The 17232-nt window shown below is 38.3% G+C and overlaps 1 protein-coding gene across 5 annotated transcripts in view; it reads right to left on the bottom strand.

Moving 5' to 3' along the window:
• Sox6 (SRY-box transcription factor 6) overlaps positions 1–17232 on the bottom strand; it is a 560562-nt gene that overhangs the window by 212101 nt on the left and 331229 nt on the right. For all 5 annotated transcript variants that reach the window (XM_041666382.1, XM_041666383.1, XM_041666385.1 and 2 more), the window contains one exon: positions 11068–11157. In XM_041666382.1, the coding sequence (XP_041522316.1) occupies positions 11068–11157 (90 nt within the window). The remainder of the gene's footprint in view (positions 1–11067; positions 11158–17232) is intronic.

Raw genomic sequence — 17232 nt, 5'->3', positions numbered from 1 at the left:
ATGCCAGTTTTTACGGGATGTAGCCATGCCCCCACCCTGAGAATTTGCTCAAGAGCTAACTCTACACTAAAACAATATCTAGGGTGCACCCTGGCTCCTTTACTGTGCTAAACACAGAGCACTGGTAGGCCCCAAAAGAACAAGAGACTAAAAATGTTCCAGGACTTTTTCTTCCAAAAATTAATCATGTATAAATATTACCACAAATGTATATTTTAAACCTCTGTAATTTATTCAAATGAAAAAGGCTGAGGTGAAATACAGCAAATGAATGTTAGTATATTTAACTTTTTTTCTAGTTTGTATTTACTAAAGTCTCTAAGTGCTAAGACAAGTGTGTACATAGTAAATTTCATCTACCACAGCTACTTTCAAAACAAATTAAGCCAATACAGGAGAGGTAGCTCCAACAATAATCTCAGAACTCAGGAGGTTGAAGCAGGAGGATTGCCTTGAGTCCTAGGCTAGCCTGAGCTACAGTGTAAAATTTATTCCCCAAAACCCCTTCCAAAACAAAAACAAACAAAAAACCTTATGCAAACTATGTGTCCGAATTTTTAACTGTGGAATCCTATTTTAACAAAAAGAACCAGTTACATTGAAAGTCATTTAAATATTTGAGTAAGACAATTCGACCTTGCTTAAACACAATAGTTTAATAATACTACAAAAGACTTGGGAGGTCTGTGATATCTACCTTGCCTATTGTCACAAGATGGAAATAAAGCTGGACTAATGTGTACAGACCTAACTTATCTGAAAGTACTTTAATTATCAACAAGATGATTTTTGGTTGAGCAAACATTAACAACATACTCTGTGTTGTAAACTTGACAGATGTATATGATAATGGCAGTTTCTTGGCCTATGAGATATTCTCTCAGACTTACACTTGCTGGCTCCTTTCCTATAAAATCACTTGTGATATAAGAGGTAGTTACCAAATACCCTTCTTCCTGTTCCCACTGGAAACCAACCAGAAACTTCTTTCTTTACAATTATTTATGACCTAATGAATACATATACTTGCCTCTATATTCCTGTCACCACTAAATGTTTCAGACATCCCAGCCCGCCTGAAGCCAACCAATCATTTCAGATAAGTTGCACTCTCTACATGGCTGATTCTACCTCCATGGAATCATCAAAATGCAGAGTAAGTAAAACTTAAATAGATGTCTTGGAAGACATATTACACTCAGTTCTTCTCACTTTGATGAACATGGAAAACTGTGACGATGAGAGTGAGCGGTCTCATTCAGTTTGACTGGACGTGCCATTGCGCTTGCAGACCCCTCTTGTACAGTGACCCTGTTAGTGAGTTCTACTCGCCACAGAACGTATGGGTGAATGTATGCGTGTTAATGGCTATGTTCTGGGTTTGTATACTAATTTTGAATTTTTTTTTTAAAAAAAAGGCAGATCTCTGTGAGTTCGAGGCCAGCCTGGTCTACAAGAGCTAGTTCCAGGACAGGCTCCAAAGCTACAGAGAAACCCTGTCTCGAAAAAACCAAAAAAAAAAAAAAAAAAAAAAAAGTTTCTGTTTAAAGAATATTACCTACTGTGGTAGAGAACTCCACCCTGCCCCACCCCTGTCAGCCTATATCTGATATACACCATTAAAACTCCAGTGTGTTTCACTAATTCCACCAGGAGAACTACAGATGTCCTGCTAGCTACCATTTCCTGGTAAGCAATCTAAAGGCTTCCAGGAAATTGCTAATGACCTTCATTTGACTGAAAAATCTAGGCTGCAATTAGTGAAGTTTTTCTCCTCTATACTGTTGTGATATTTATTTTCATCACAGAAACCAGGAAGGAAAAAGTAAGGTGCATTGTTTTCACGTTATATCAAAACATATCCCTTTTAATTTTGCTATATCCCGGATGGACTAATGCATATTAATGTAATCGTAATTGCACAAGAATCCTTTAGTTCTTTTTACTTCTTCCCAATTTTGCCTTCTTTCTGACTCTGGTATGTAGCTCTTGCTAAAATTAGCCTTTTAAAAATGGAAAAATAAATAAATAAATAAAAATGGAATCACTGGGAATATTTTATAATTGGAGACTATTTTTACATTTAAGAATCTTTCATAATTAAAACTTTTGAAACCAGATATGATTTTAAAGTTTTGTGTTCTAATTATAATAATTAACTACAAGAGAGAAGTTTCTGATTCTTATTCATTGAATTTAAAATATGATTATGTGGTCAATGCAGTAACAATAAAGAACAATTTTAGCCAGTGTTATATTTATAAGCAGAACCTGCTATTAAACTTTAGTATTTTCTTTTATGTAAACATTGATTTCGTTAATTAGATTCAGCTGATCTCACCCCAACATATCGATTTCTTTTAATCCCAACAGTTAACAATGAGTCTAATGTATCATAATACTTTAGACCTTAATCATATAGTAGGAATTTTTGCCGGTAGCTTTTGTTAGAATTTTAATTAAGAACACCTTGCGTCTCCAACCTCCAGTGGAGGAGGGAGGTTTTAATTGCTTGCATGTATATCACACAGACTTCAAAAGAAGGAAAAGATGTTTATAGCAGAGAGTATAAAGGAGAGCTCCGAGATGTCTACACTCATGCAAAGCGGTATAATTAGAAACCGTGGGTGCTGCTGGATTCAGATGTGTATGTGTTCAGAGGGGCTGCTCTGTGCATTTGTTGCTGGCTAAAGGAATCCAGGAGTTCTCCTGTAATTACTCGCTATTGATTACAAGACGTCCAAAAGACTTTGTGAAATTGGCTAAACATGTTATTTGGAGCAGAATACTAAGTTTCTGCTGCAATTTACCATGTGGTTTAGAGCAGTGACTTTCTGGACTGATCTGGAGAAACGCAAGTCAGATTGTGTAGCAGACAAAAAGCCTCCAGCCCTAATTTTTGGAGTGCCGGTGATTTTTGGTGTGACTCTGAAGTCCTACACTACAGGGACATGTACAAGAGGTACTGGACCAATCAACAGCACCAGCTCATAAGACCAGAGGTAAGAAGGCGGCATCCCTGAACTCACAAGTTAGCAACTCAGTGCATTTAAAAAAAATCAATTTAGAAGTTTCAGATACATGGAATCTAAACAAGCAATGATATGCTATTATTGGAATAGTTTTTTTTAAAAAAAAAATCCCCAAATGAATATCCTCGGTGGGTTTATTGGCAAGTTGGCATAAGATTCGCCCTCAAGTGTTCCTGTTTTGTTTTGTTTCTAGGATTTAGTAATTTTCATAAATATATGTGAGAGCCAGCTTATATGTATGAGCATCATGTGCATGCCTGGTATCTATAGAAGCCTGACGCAGACATCAGGTGCCTTGGAGCACCATCTGGGTGCTGGGAACTGAACCTGGGTCCCCTGCAAGAGCACCAATATTCTTAACCACTGAGCCATCTCACCAGGTCCGTCTCTTATTTTTTGAAGCCTCCCCAGAGGAGGAAGAGATTACTATAAATTTATGAGTAGAAATTCAGGAAAACTCATTTATAAATAAATATGCAAAGTATACAGTAGTAGTTCCTGCCCAGCCAAGCGAATCCTATGATTGCTTATAGCAGAAAACGGTGGGCAGCATTAGTCCTAGAACAGAGGATTATGGAAACAAAACAAAACAGAAGAGGCCAAGGTAGGGAGCAAGTACCCACGCACTCTAGTGTAGTTTAGGTCCAAAAGAGACTAAACAAAACAGGAGGCACTAGACAGGTCAGTCAGCGACTGTGATGCTGAATACTGATTCTGTGGGAACTGGAAGATCCATTCTGACCCTGCCTAAGCTACTTCTAGAACACCCCACCCTGTTTGACCTTTAAGACCCATTGTGTCCTGAAATTAAACCACAACTCTGCATACCTGTCCTTCCATGGAGGGTTCTTGTTGGCATCAAAATGGAAATGAATCCAGGCCCTCAGAAGTACTTCACAGGTCTGTTGGAATGAAGTTCCTTTGTGGTCCCTGCTGTACTTTACTTATGTGGTCTCTCTGGTTTGGGGAACAGTCTTACTGTGTAGTCCAGGCTCACCTCAAACCCACAATCCTCCTGCCTCAGCCTTGTGAGTTCTAGGATTACAGTCCTGACCCCATACCCAGATTACCTTTATGTTTTCACTTCAGTTGTTGCTACAAGCACAGTTGTTGTAGTTTGCATTATATGTGGCATATAGTTTCTAACTTTAAGTCTTTTAAAAGCAGCCCTGACAAAAGAACAGGGCAGCATCTCTGCTCTTCAGCATGAATGTTGAGAACTGAAGCTGGCTAAAGTCAAATCCCTCAGACACAGAAGTGAATACATGATTGTACTTCAGTAATAGCTTTGAAAAACACTGGAACCATTTACAGAAATGCCACTGAAAATATATTTTCAGTCATTTTTCCATCAGAAAAAAAAAACTACTTCATCTTTCTAAGCTATAGGTGGCCATACCTACCTTGTATGCTTTTACCTTATACCTAAATGTATGTAGTGAAACATTTACTCATAATTAACACTATTTCCTTATTTCCTTCATCACGCATCATCTTTTGGTGTCTCTTGTCATCTGGGTGTTTGACAAACACAGCACAGTTCAGTCCGTGCTAACACAAACAACTGTTTCCCTGGCACAGTTCCCAAAGTGCCTTCACATGAAGCACGAGATGCCAGCCACCATATCCAGGGGAAGATTGGGAAGCAGGGAGACTGGCTTAAAACCTTTCCTACAAACTGAATAGGGTGAGCCTCTGCACAGCAATAGGACGCAGATCCATATGCTGTAGGCATGGCTCGGGGTCACCACTGCATTCAGAAATGTGTCAAACCATGGCTATCCTGGAATCCTCCCAAACTTGGCACAACTCAAACTTGACCACACTCTGTCTTGTACTGTCTTCTCATCACAAGTCTCCACCCTTCTTTCAGTCATTTAAGCAGAGATGGCAGTAAGGTTTGTATAGTGAGGCCATGTTGTCATGTTACATGTCAAAATCAAAGGTACGCACAGAGCCAGTGCATGCCACGGGGAGACAGGGGCCTGGTCCAGTTTTCCCTCTGACAGTGGTAAGACCTCAGAGAACTTAAAGACACTCTACCACATCAGGCAGAGACTTCTGGAGCCCCCACTCTACAACTTCCTGCATCACTCTGAATGGCTTGTTTTCTGTTCTGCTTTACTCAGTTGTCAGAGTCAACTATCATAAACATTAAATATTTTAGAACTTTTGTTATTTTCTCTTTGGTTGATTTTGAGATAGTCTCCTTGTGTAGCCCTGGCGGGCCTGGGAACGTGTGTAGTCTAGGCTAGGCTAAATCTACTGCCTCCCTAGTGCTAGGATTAAAGGAGAAAACCATCATATCTGGACTCTTGCTCTGTTTTTTTTTTTTTAAGAGAGGGTCTCATGCAATCCTGACTATCCTGGATTTCACTAAATAGACCATGGTGGTCTTTAACACCTAAAGAGCTACCTGTCTCTGCTCCCAAGTGCTGGAATTAAAGGTTTGCACTGCCATGCCTGCCTCAGCCTCCAGAGTTAAAGGTGTGAGTCAGCACTCACAATTTTAGGTACTTTTACACTTCTATTGTGTGAGCAATAAAGAATCTCATATTCCCTGTTGACACGGGATGGAAACCTCATGTTTCAGACACCCTAAGTTAACACACACACACACTCCAACTATATCAATATCAAATGCCACAACTTCTTCAAATGTTGTTTTGTGTTTTAAGAACAAGCTCCCTGTTATCCCAACTCCCTAAAACAGCACAAAACAGAATTTTTTTCTCCTACCCAACACAACTTCAAGTCAGATAGTATGTGTGAGGCTGATCCCTCCTTCCTGTCACAATAAATGTTTGGGGCTTTTCTCATGAGACTGCTGCTCTTAAACTCATGCACGTTACCCCATTTTAGTCCCAAGTATTGTGGTTATTGGAAAGTAGGTGGCCTGCAGAAATGTGGCAGTGCACAATGCTGTGAAGTCTCCTCCTGGCATATTTAAAGGGTGCTTGGGGAGTATTTCAGACGTTCTTACCGTACTGAGAAAAACAGAACTCTTTGAGGTAATGTTCTTATCAATTGGCTTGACTGCAAACCACCCAACCACAATCTATGTGTAATAGAAACATACTGTTATCTTCCTTAAATATAAACAATAAAAGCAGTGGCTGGAGAGATGATGACTCAGTGGTTTTAACACTTGCTGCTCTTCCAGAGGACTCAAGTGTGGTTCCCAGCATCCATGCATAACAGCTCCCAAACACCTATAACTCCAATTCAATTTGATCTAACCCCTCTAGGTTCCTCAGGGACCTTCATTCCTGTGCATATAGCCACACAAGCACATACATACACTTAACTAAAAATAATAAAATGAACTACTAAAGAAACAACAACAACTAGTCAACACAGACTCAATGGCAACTCATACTAACTCAGTGTCTCTCTGATTTCAGCTGTAGTTTGAGCACTATTCACTATCCCCTGATTTTAGCAGCCTTGTGGTGCTTCATTTGGATAGTATTACATGAAGCAAGTTTTAAAGTGAAATCTTTAAAAGAAATTACAGTTTCTTAGTTGTATAGAACTATTAAGCTCTCTGGATTGAAGGCTCATTTTTCAATAATCTTTTATCCATTCTATGATTTCTCAATTATCCCACCAGGATTGATGGTGGCTATTCCCTCCTTTCAGTAACTTTGTTGCACTGTATGACTTGTTTGTTTCTCTGTAGCTTTGGAGTTTGTCCTGGAACTCACCCTATAGACCAGGCTCGAACTCACAGAGATCTGTCTGCCTCTGCCTCCTGAGTGCTGGGATTAAAAGCATGTGCCACCACACTCAGCTATACTGTATGACTTTAAAACTTACAGAAAAATATTTAAAGAGAGATTAGTTAGCAAATCATGTAATTATCAAACATTCATAAAATGACAAAAATTCTAAAAGCAAGATGATGTGACTGGTGTGCTGGAAAGGAGTGGGACCAACACACAAGCCCTAACATCGCCCCTTTAAGCGAGAGGTGAAGTAGTAGAAAACCTACTGCCAGGGGAAAGTGAAAGGCAAGAGGAAAAATAAATTTGCAAAAGTGAAATTCAGATATATAACAGAAAACATGCAGGAGACCTGAAATAGCAGATGCTGTATATTAAATCCATGTTAATACATTTGAAAATCTCAAAAACTATATGATTTTTTTAAAAAAAATATACTTTATGACAAAACTGACACCTAAAAAAGTATGAAGCTCTGGTGTTTTTCTGAATATATTATTCAAATTTCAAGAAAGAAAAAATATATAATCTATTTGATATTTTACATTATCTAGAAAGGAAAGAAAAGGCCAATTCTACTTTGAACTCTGGAAGTAATATATTATATAATATGTGTATATGTATGTCATATATTCTATTACATATATGCTATATACTACAAATAAAAAAGTCACAAATTAACACAATTTATGAGACATACATCCTGCAGGACATGGTGGGGCATGTCTGTCATATCAGCACAAGGAAGCTAGAGGCAGGGGAGGCAAGGTCATCCTTGGCTATTATAAATTCAAGGCCAGCCTGAGCTACATGAGATGGTATTTAAAAAATAAATTAGGTTATTTTAATACAAAGTTTAAAATACTAAAACCAACACTATAAATTAAAAACTACGCCAAAATCCCTGCTACTGACTGTATTGCTCAGTACTGTTCTTAGCAATCTAGGCAGGGTGATGCAGGGTGATGCAAGGTGATGAGGAGACAGGGAGTCATTCTTGTCAGCTGCAACATGATTAGGCCTAGTGAGCCCCCAAAAGGGAAATTAAGGAGTGAGCCAGTAAAATTAATCTGTAAAACTTAGTATAATCTCTAACTACAGGAACAGAAATATCTCAAATATGGATAAAACAAAAGGAAATGTGCAGAATTAAAGCCAAAACTTTCATGAGGGACATAAGAATTGATTTGGGAGATTGAGAGGTAGCATTATAGTAGTCGTCTGGGTTCTGTTCCCAGTACCTTCATGGTGGTTCACAACTGCCTGTAACTTCAGTTCTAGGGGAATTTAATGCCCTCTTCTAGACACAGTGGGCACTGCATGCACATACTTGCAGGCAACACACACAAATATAAAGAATCTTCAAAAAAGAATTGAATAAATTGTGCTCAATAAAAATATGCAATTTTATAAATACATCTGCTCACCCAATAGTTTTATATAAAAGTAATTTTAAGACATTTTGCAATGTTAATTATCACACTGATATAAAACCACCCAAGAAAAACATTAGTAAAAATTGAAAATATGTTGGATAAAAGTTATGATAAATATGAAATATACTATATCAACAATTATTGAAGTACTGGTAAAAGTTTATATAAATGGTTCCAAATGTATAATTAAGTGTAAGGAGAAATCCTATTCCCAGTCAAGAGGGGTCTGAACATTCAGTCAGAGTGTATAATGTTATTTTATAACTGCTTAAAACAACTATAACTCTAGTTGACATAACACATCAAAATATAGTCAGGAGGGAAGAAAAAGTTAAATGCTTCTACACAGAACTAATTGAAAGAAAATATGGCAAAATCGTATCTAATCTCAAGAGTGGGAGAAGCCGGCACAAACCAACTGCAACAGTCACGCATGCAAAGGGGAAGACAGGCATGTGTGCACCATGGTGTGATGCTATGAAATACACCCCAGAGTTCTCAAGTTCTGACAGCCCTCACACTCTGGACAAGCCCTTTAGGAGGAAATGAGAAACTCGGTGTTGAACAAAAGGCTTGGTTGACTCAGGGAAGCTTCATTTTGTGCCACGTATTTGCCAAAAATGATTTTTAAAGATTGTCTATCCAAATGAAACCTATACTGAGAAGTAGCAGCTCATAGGGGATGTACTAACTGTATACAAAACTTAGGGAATAGACAGATGAAAGCTGAAACAGAAATCTTGTGCCACAGGATTTAGGCAGAATTCAAGAATGCTTTTGTTTTATTGTGTGCTTTTTTCTGTTTTTTACAAATAAATATGTACAAACCGCAGCTGGCCAAGTCACACACAGAACCAAGGAAAGAAGTGTGTTTTCCCAGCAACAGTTAAAGTATTCAAATTACCGCTTTAGCTACAATTTTTAATGTCTAAGTTAATATATGATGTAGGTAATATTTGTGGTGCAAAATGCTAAAATTTATAAAAAGAAAAATTGTAGAACACATTAAATGGAAAATTCAGTAATAATATTAACATTTATGTCTATAAAATTCAAAATAGCTCACCATTGGAAGCTCAAACAACTACAGGACCTCCAGAGAAACAAAATGGAAAGGCGTGGGTCTGCGTGGTTCACTTTTGAGAATTAAAAATTTTGAGCACCCGAAACTTTTGTTATTTTTTGGCTTTTTAAACTCATAATTAGAATTAAATATAAATAAGAGTGAAAGGTATGGGGAAACACTCCCTGAAGTGTATAAAAGCCAGAGTTTTTCATCACAGAGATAATAAAGTGTTAGCTTCCATGCTGCTAGGAGAAAGCAAGACCCCCATCACTCATGTTGGCAAACGCTTGCCTTTGCATAAGCCATTTCTGTCCTCACTGTTATAAAACCAATGACTCTGGGAAGAGGAGAAAACACAAAATGACGTGTGAAGTCACACAGCCCGTGTTATTGCAGCTGGATGGAGAATATGTCACTAATGCCTTTTCTTTCTACCCATCAGTTATGTTGAGATTCCTTTTTTTTTCCAAATTAGCAAATGGCCTTTATGAGTACAAAACAGAAGCAGTAAAATTCAAAATAATATTCCGTTTTCACTTGATTCCGACACTCTGTTAGTTAATGGAATGAGTTGTTAATTATTCATTGTGGAAGGACAACTGTTATCTTTATTGGAGTTCAAAGGGACAGAGATCTACCAGATTTCTGTGATAAATTAAAAATAACGTTTTCGTGAGATATCTACTACCAAATGCTTGTCTTAACAGAGCTAAACAACCCAAATTTGTTTGCTAAATCCAGAGAACTAGTGTGACTGAGTCTCTGAAGTGTTCCTGTAAACTGAGTGTAGAAATCTGTGAGATGACTGACAGCATTAATAGGTGGCCTGGCTTCCTCTCACGACATGGAAGTGTAAGAATGTGACACTTTTTCCTGAGTCCACAGAAGAGCTGGGTTAGGCCAGAAGCACAGACTTCTTCACGCACAGGTGATGCAATGCTGAAATACACGGTACTCCTTCATCTCCTAATATTTCAAAAGGATTACATACAGGCAGAAGTGAAGCTATAGGACTTCCTAGCACCTTGCCTCATGCCTGCCTAGTTCAGTTCCCAGAACCACAACAATAAATAAATTAAAAGACAAAGATATTCTTGGAGTCAAAGTGCAGGAAGTGCTCAATTCCAGCACTCTCTTTGCTGTGACTCAATCCTCAATCTATGGGCACATCAACAGTGACCATCACTGTACTGTGCTCCCAGTGCTCTGCTGAGTGCCAGGCACTACAGTGGTGAGACCTTCACTTGTGCCGACTCTTCCAAGGAGCATATAGGTAAGTGCTCTTATCACCTCCGCAGAGACATGGAGGACAAAACGTAGAAAACGCCAGTGCTTTGGCCAAAATTCAGGCATAATGAGAGGCTGGATGGGAACCAAGATAAACAGGTCTTAGAAGTCAGTCATAAAATGCAATGTAGGGTATATTCCATCTGCTTTTGTTGGATTGTATACATAGCCTCTTTCCAGCAAGAGAAATTCCACAAATAACTATAATCTGTAAATTTAGCTACTATTATGAGTCTAAGAGAAAAGCCAGGTATCTCTAAGCCACACTGCATTCTCTGACGAGACTTTCCCTCTATCATGTCTGTCAAGTAAATTCACAAGGCAGTCTGTACACTGATGTCAGGGAGGGCAAAGGTCCATAGTGTACACCTAAGAGCAAAGACATCCAGGAGGGTGTCACCCCTACTCTTCCATGGATAACCTAGTTTAGAAGTCAGAGTTTAGGGTCATGGCACAAAGGCCGGCAGCTGTATGGGGTACGTGAAGTAATATCTGCACATTTGATACTTCTTATATTTTACCTTTGATTTCTCCAAGAAGGTCACTCGTATTTAGTCTTTCCATTTTTTCCTTCCAATCTTTTGAAAGTAGTTTTTCCATGCAGGAGGAATCTATTAAAATACAAAGGTAAGTATTAAAGATGTATACTACAGACCCAGAGAGCGAGACAATGGAGCAACTGGCTCGGTGGGAAACAAACAAAAGCTGTTTCTGTTGCTGTATTTTAATTCTACCATTACTCTAATCATAAAACACCATGACTGAGGTAAACTATTACCCCAGGGTGACAGTGCTTGTAACCTATGCTTATCTGCATCAATCTAAAGATATTTAATCAATGTTTATCATTTATCAGACTGATAAGACAGTACAAAGGCTTTCCCCTACAGGTTTAAATTTATATGATATTTCTTTTAGCTCAGGTTATATTTTAAAAGTGTAAGCAAAATTTATATGCTGTACAAGGGACAATGGTAAATCATTAAGGAAGAAGAGGCCAATTAACCTGTAACCACGTAGTCCTTAAAAAAGAAATCCAACTTCTGCAAAACTAAAAAATAGACAAGTAAATAAAATCAAGATGCTTTTTGTCCCCTCATAGTGAAAACTACTAAAACTTTTATATAGAAATGACACACGTGTTCATTAAAGAAAACACCTGTTTAAATAGCATCTGCTCTAGGGTGTGTTAGAATACTGTTCTAGACTACAGGGAGCAATTACATCTGTTTTCATAAAGACTCATAAGATTACAGAAATATAAACATTAGAATGCCCTAATAATGATCTCTTTTTCCTACATGCACTGTTTTCTTCTCTGGATTCAGATGGATTTACAAGCAGGCCTCCTGCTTACAACTGCCTACATGTACTTTTCCAGATCCGACTCTTAGCAAAATAGGCCATGTTTCCAGAGAATGCAGGCAGGTTTGAAAACTCCCATTAAACTTTAGCATTCCAAGTGTCAAGATTCTGATAATTTTCTTTTTAAATTATATTTAAAATGATTTCTCCAGTTCCAAATACTTTTTCTCCCCCATATCAGCACCTATCTCTTGAGTATTTTCTCTTTTGTTTTTTTCCCCCTCTAGCTTCCAAATCAGCCTTGAATTTTTCAGATTGACAGTTAGGTCATGATGGCTCTAAAGGGCTTTAGAGGCTAGATAAGCTTTGGGAAAAGCAGGGATCCTTACTTAAGAGATGAGAAGACCACATGATTAGAAAGTCTTGCTGAAAACAATTAACATTTGTTCGTGACAAGAGCAATCAATTAGAAATAGGATGGAATCCAGATCCTAGTGTCATTAAAGGACTGATATTGTCACAGAACCCCACGTCCTTTCTACATAGACATTCCATTAAGTAAATGCCATCCGCCTCTTCCCTGACTTCTCTCCATTTCACAGTCATAAATGAGGTATGTAGTCTGTTCGATACCTATATTTTTTCCAGTATTAAAACTGAGTTTATAGGATTAACAAGGCTTCAAATCTTCAAAGGAATGCCTGCCAGACATTTTGGTTTCTCCAATCAGTTTGGGATTTCGAAGCAAGACGATGATAACATTAAATAACAGATGAGAAAGATCAGTAAAAGGTCTTAAATTTTATACTCTACTAGGCTTGCTATATTTTTACCCATTCTTGTATGTTCTACCATTGCACTGTACTGATAACCATCAGCACAGATGCAGGAGTCCAAAACGTTTGGTTAAGTTAACCCAATACATCAAGGATGGCTACAAAGTCAAGTCAAGTGGACATATGCACACTAAATGTAAAGCTTGTCTCTACTTTCTATAAATAGATTTGAAATACCCCAGAGGCCAAGGAAAGAATGCTGATGCTCCATGAGAGACAAACATAGCTCTATGGACAACAAGGATATATGCTGCAGCATAAACTCAATCAGCTTCACACAAGCTACTCATTCCCAGGCTGGAGCATTTGACATTCTACTAAAACATCCTTTCTTGTTAATGCTGAAATCCAGCTACACCAGATCCTGCTTCAGTAGAAAAGGGTGAAGGAAAAGAGATAACAGACAAAGGGAACACTATATAAATGAGTCCTACATACACAAAAAGAACATACAATAGTCACAGTGATTCTAATGGGATTAAAAAAAAAAGCAAATGTCCCCAGAATAGTTTACAGTTCTGTCACAGAACAAATATGTTTTATTTTATTAATTGGAAAATAACTTTCCACTCAAAGAAACTCAAATAAATTTTAATATCTAAGTTTATGGTTCAAACTTCTGTGACTAAACTATCTGAACTACAGAACCAAATGAGTCTCAAGATGAGGAGAAAGGATCACAATACTACAGTACACATTGTAGTATCCCTACAATATAGACACATTAAAGATTACAGTGCCCCAAATTTGTGTAGCATGCCATCTGAGGCCAGAGTTCACCCCTCCTACCATGAGAGAGTTTAATAACATCAACCAACACCTACTCAGTAAAACACAGGGCTTCGGGTTATTTTGCCTATTGTTTTCCAGATAGTGGGAATTTGATTCTAACTAGTCTCTATCTGAAGCAAAGGCATAAAGATTCCACACCTCTAGACTAGTACTCGGGGATATAGTTTTGGGTAGGCTGTGGTTTGAGGGGTGAGGATGGGGTTTTTGCTTGTTTATTGTTTGAAATTTAACAATTTATCTTTCAGAAAACTTACTTTAAATTTTTTCTATCAAAAGAAAGATATGTTTCAAGAATGATTGTATTTACAATGTGCCATACACAGATTGCCAAACATGGTTCTGCTTCTTAGAAACTGAGACTTTAGGCTAAGTAAGGAATGTGATTTGCCATGGTGTGCTAATGCATTGGCTCATAACAAATGGAATAAGAAATAAATGCTCAAAGTGGGATTATCTCCTAATCTGTAGACTGATATTTTGGAATCATTTTCAGTTACTATACATATGGAGTGTGTGTGTGTGTGTGTGTGTGTGTGTGTGTGTGTGTGTGTGTATGACTTCAGGAGTTCTAACAATGATAAAGGTTTATCTTCTGTGTCAAGACGTATAAATAAATCATAATTAAAGCAAAGGAAAAAGATAGAATAATGGGAATGCTTTGGAATATTTTGAAACAGTTTATCTGTGAGTAAACATTTATTATTCCTTTCACTTCTGTGTCATATTGGAAGTCAGAGGGCAAAAATATCACAAACATGACACAAAAATCTTTCGAATATTTGGTGAAGAATCAAATGCTTCAGTCCCTATGTACACATTTCTTCTTGCTCTAGTGATGCTTAAGACAATAGTAAAGGCATCCCTTTATTTTACCATGGAATCAGAAGTTTCAGATGCAATCACTTGCTCTGCATTCACAACCACTGATAATTGATCTGAAGAGCTCATGACTTTAGTTTCCAGCCAAAATGCTTGCATTTTCGTTGGGGACATACAGATGCTGTTATCAGTTACTGTACTTTTTTTTCACAGTGGCAAGAGCGCCACAATACAGTGGGATAAAATTGGAGCTTGGAGAGCTTGAAGAGCACTCTTAAATTTTAATTAAAACCCTCTAAGCTCACTAAAAATAATTAGACACTAAAATGTGCCAGTTTTATTTTGAAATCACTATAACATACAAAGCAATGCTCTATGATGACTGTCCCTACACACACACACACACACACACACACAATGAAACAACTGACTTTCCAAATAAGAACAAGGGGTATAAATAGAGTATGTTTTCAAGCAAGCTCTTCATGCCGGGAGCTGGCAGAAAAGCCCACAGAGTGTGTTTTTCAGACTGAACCAAACAAACCTAGAAATAACTTCCCTAGCCCAGTGTGCAGATCTCCAACCAACTCCACAGAAAATCCAGTGTGGAAAGAACAGTGCGCACTGTATCACTGAGCTTTTCTGATCCAAGAGCCAAACCTTTAACCTCTTAAATGTTTCTGCTATCTTAAAATATCTCATACAATGCTATACCCCATCCTATTTTTAGGCAAGTAGCGAGAGAAAGCATGCCTTTCCCATACAGCAGGGCAGCGGTCTAAACATCAACACAGATGCTCTGCCAGGAAGAACTGGGCTTCTCAAGCACTTGATCATTAAGGAATGCACCAACTGTTTCAGATAATCTCGTGCCAGCCCCCTTGTGCTCCACACTCCCCCGTGGGAGTGGCCAATCTTGTCCTGCTCCTAATTCTTCATTTTCCTCCTCCACAGCATACCCTCTATCCAAAAAGATGAGAAGTAAGGCATTTATGCCTAGCAATGAGAAAGCAGGCTCACTTCCCCAAACAGACCAAAACTTTAAAACAATTAACCCTCCCCTCTTCTTTCAGATAAATTGCTAAGTATAAAATGCAATCTGTTCCCTTTGTTTACTCAATAAGAACAATTTGTAAATGACTCAAGGATAAAATTCAGAAAATGTTGTGCTAAATTAGAACCATTATAAACATGCTAATGACTCAATGCTCAAGTAAAACATGCATGATCGGTGTGAAGGGAGAGATTTCATTCCTGTAAAATTCTGTTGTGCTGCCTTAAAATGATTTGGTCATTAAATCAGATATAGTCCTTCCAGGAAATATGCTAATTCCACAGACACTCTACTGAACAATGTGCTGTGAGTGTGGGGTGTGTTTGCGGGCGGGGGCGCGTAGGGGAAACAACTGAGGTGTTGGAAATGCTGCTAGGATGTTCAGAAGGAAACAGGCCCCACATCTAAAACCTGCCAGACTCACATGCAGGCATTTTCATGTCAGGGGCAATCTTTTCTCCAGTTACTATTTTTATCCACCGGACCTTTCTTTAGGCTACCCTGACAACTGGCACTAAGCATACATTCAATAAAGTCACACTGTTCTATATGAGCAGGCAGAAGGCATCTCTCTCATCTGCTCACCAAGACAGCTAGAACCTAAAATATGAACACAAGAATCATTAGCAACCCAGTTCCTCTCATCTGTTCATCAAAGCATAACCACTCCGGTGCCAACACACTCATGGTAAATCCTAGCTTACAGTCTGGCACTGGAGATAGAGCGCTCATTTTGGAAATGAGGAAAAATGGAGTAAAGATGAGGAAGCCGCTGGCATTGTTGACTTGAGATGGTGACAGCTCGGGCACATGTCAGTGCTTGCTTTACTGAATACTATTTAAATCACTGTTCAAACATCAGTTTTATGGCCTGTACAATGCAGTAGTCAGCCATGGACTTACTAATAGTTGCTTCGGAGGTGGACAGTAACACGAGCCCTTTGGACAGGGGTGAAAACAATACAGGACATGCCAGGACAAAGCAGAAGTGTCCAGCAGCCTTGTCTTAGGACACATGGTGCTTGGCTAGTCTTTTGGACCCTCCACTTGACTTTTTCCACAGTGCTTCATATGGATTGAACTAAAAGCTTTCCTTTCTTGAATACCATCCATAAACACTCAGTGCAAAGTTCATTTAAAAAAAAAAAAGGCCTTGAACTCAACAGGTCATTTCTTCCAAGACAGGTTTTGCTTTCCTGAGTGAGAACCACATACATGTGCAGCCTTGGGCCTTGTTTCTCTACTGTTAACCCTTGCACATGAGACCCTCAGATGCTCCAGATTTACCATAATAGAAATGTCTGTTAGAAACTGTACATACCCATATTTACTAAAATCTATCTTATCAATGACATTTTCCCGTTACTGCTGCTCCTGTTGTTTATATTCATCAATTACCTGTTTTACTATGTCAGATTCACATATAACTCATTTTAAGAAACAATATAAGATTATGGCTATAAATTATTTTGTGTGTCCATTTGTTTATTTGCTTGTTTTAGACAAGATCTGTATATCCCAGTATGCCCAGCCTAGAACTCCCTATGTAGTCCAGAATGATCCTCCAGCTGTATATAAAGTGCTAGGGACCCAATCCACAGCTTTGTACCTGCTAGCCAAGCACGCTACCAACTGAGTTATATCCCCAAACCCTCTAGTTCTTCTTTTGAGAAAGGTTTTTTAATTCTGTGATTCTGGGTATATGTGTATCCCTGTGTATGGGGGTTACATATAGAAGCCAAAGGGAGACAGATATGTTCCTCAGTTGACCTCTATATATTTTTAAGCAGGGTCTCTCACTGAATTTAAGAGCTCACAATTCTTTTAGAGTGGTTGGCCATCGAGTCCCAAGGGTCCTCTTGCCTCTGCCTCCCCAATAT

This window comes from Microtus oregoni, unplaced genomic scaffold (assembly GCF_018167655.1).
Source record: "Microtus oregoni isolate MIOR12 unplaced genomic scaffold, Mior012 000016F_ref0000370, whole genome shotgun sequence".
Classification (NCBI taxonomy): domain Eukaryota; kingdom Metazoa; phylum Chordata; class Mammalia; order Rodentia; family Cricetidae; genus Microtus; species Microtus oregoni.
Note: the sequence above shows the minus strand (reverse complement) of the source record. Positions and strands in the feature narration are given on the sequence as shown.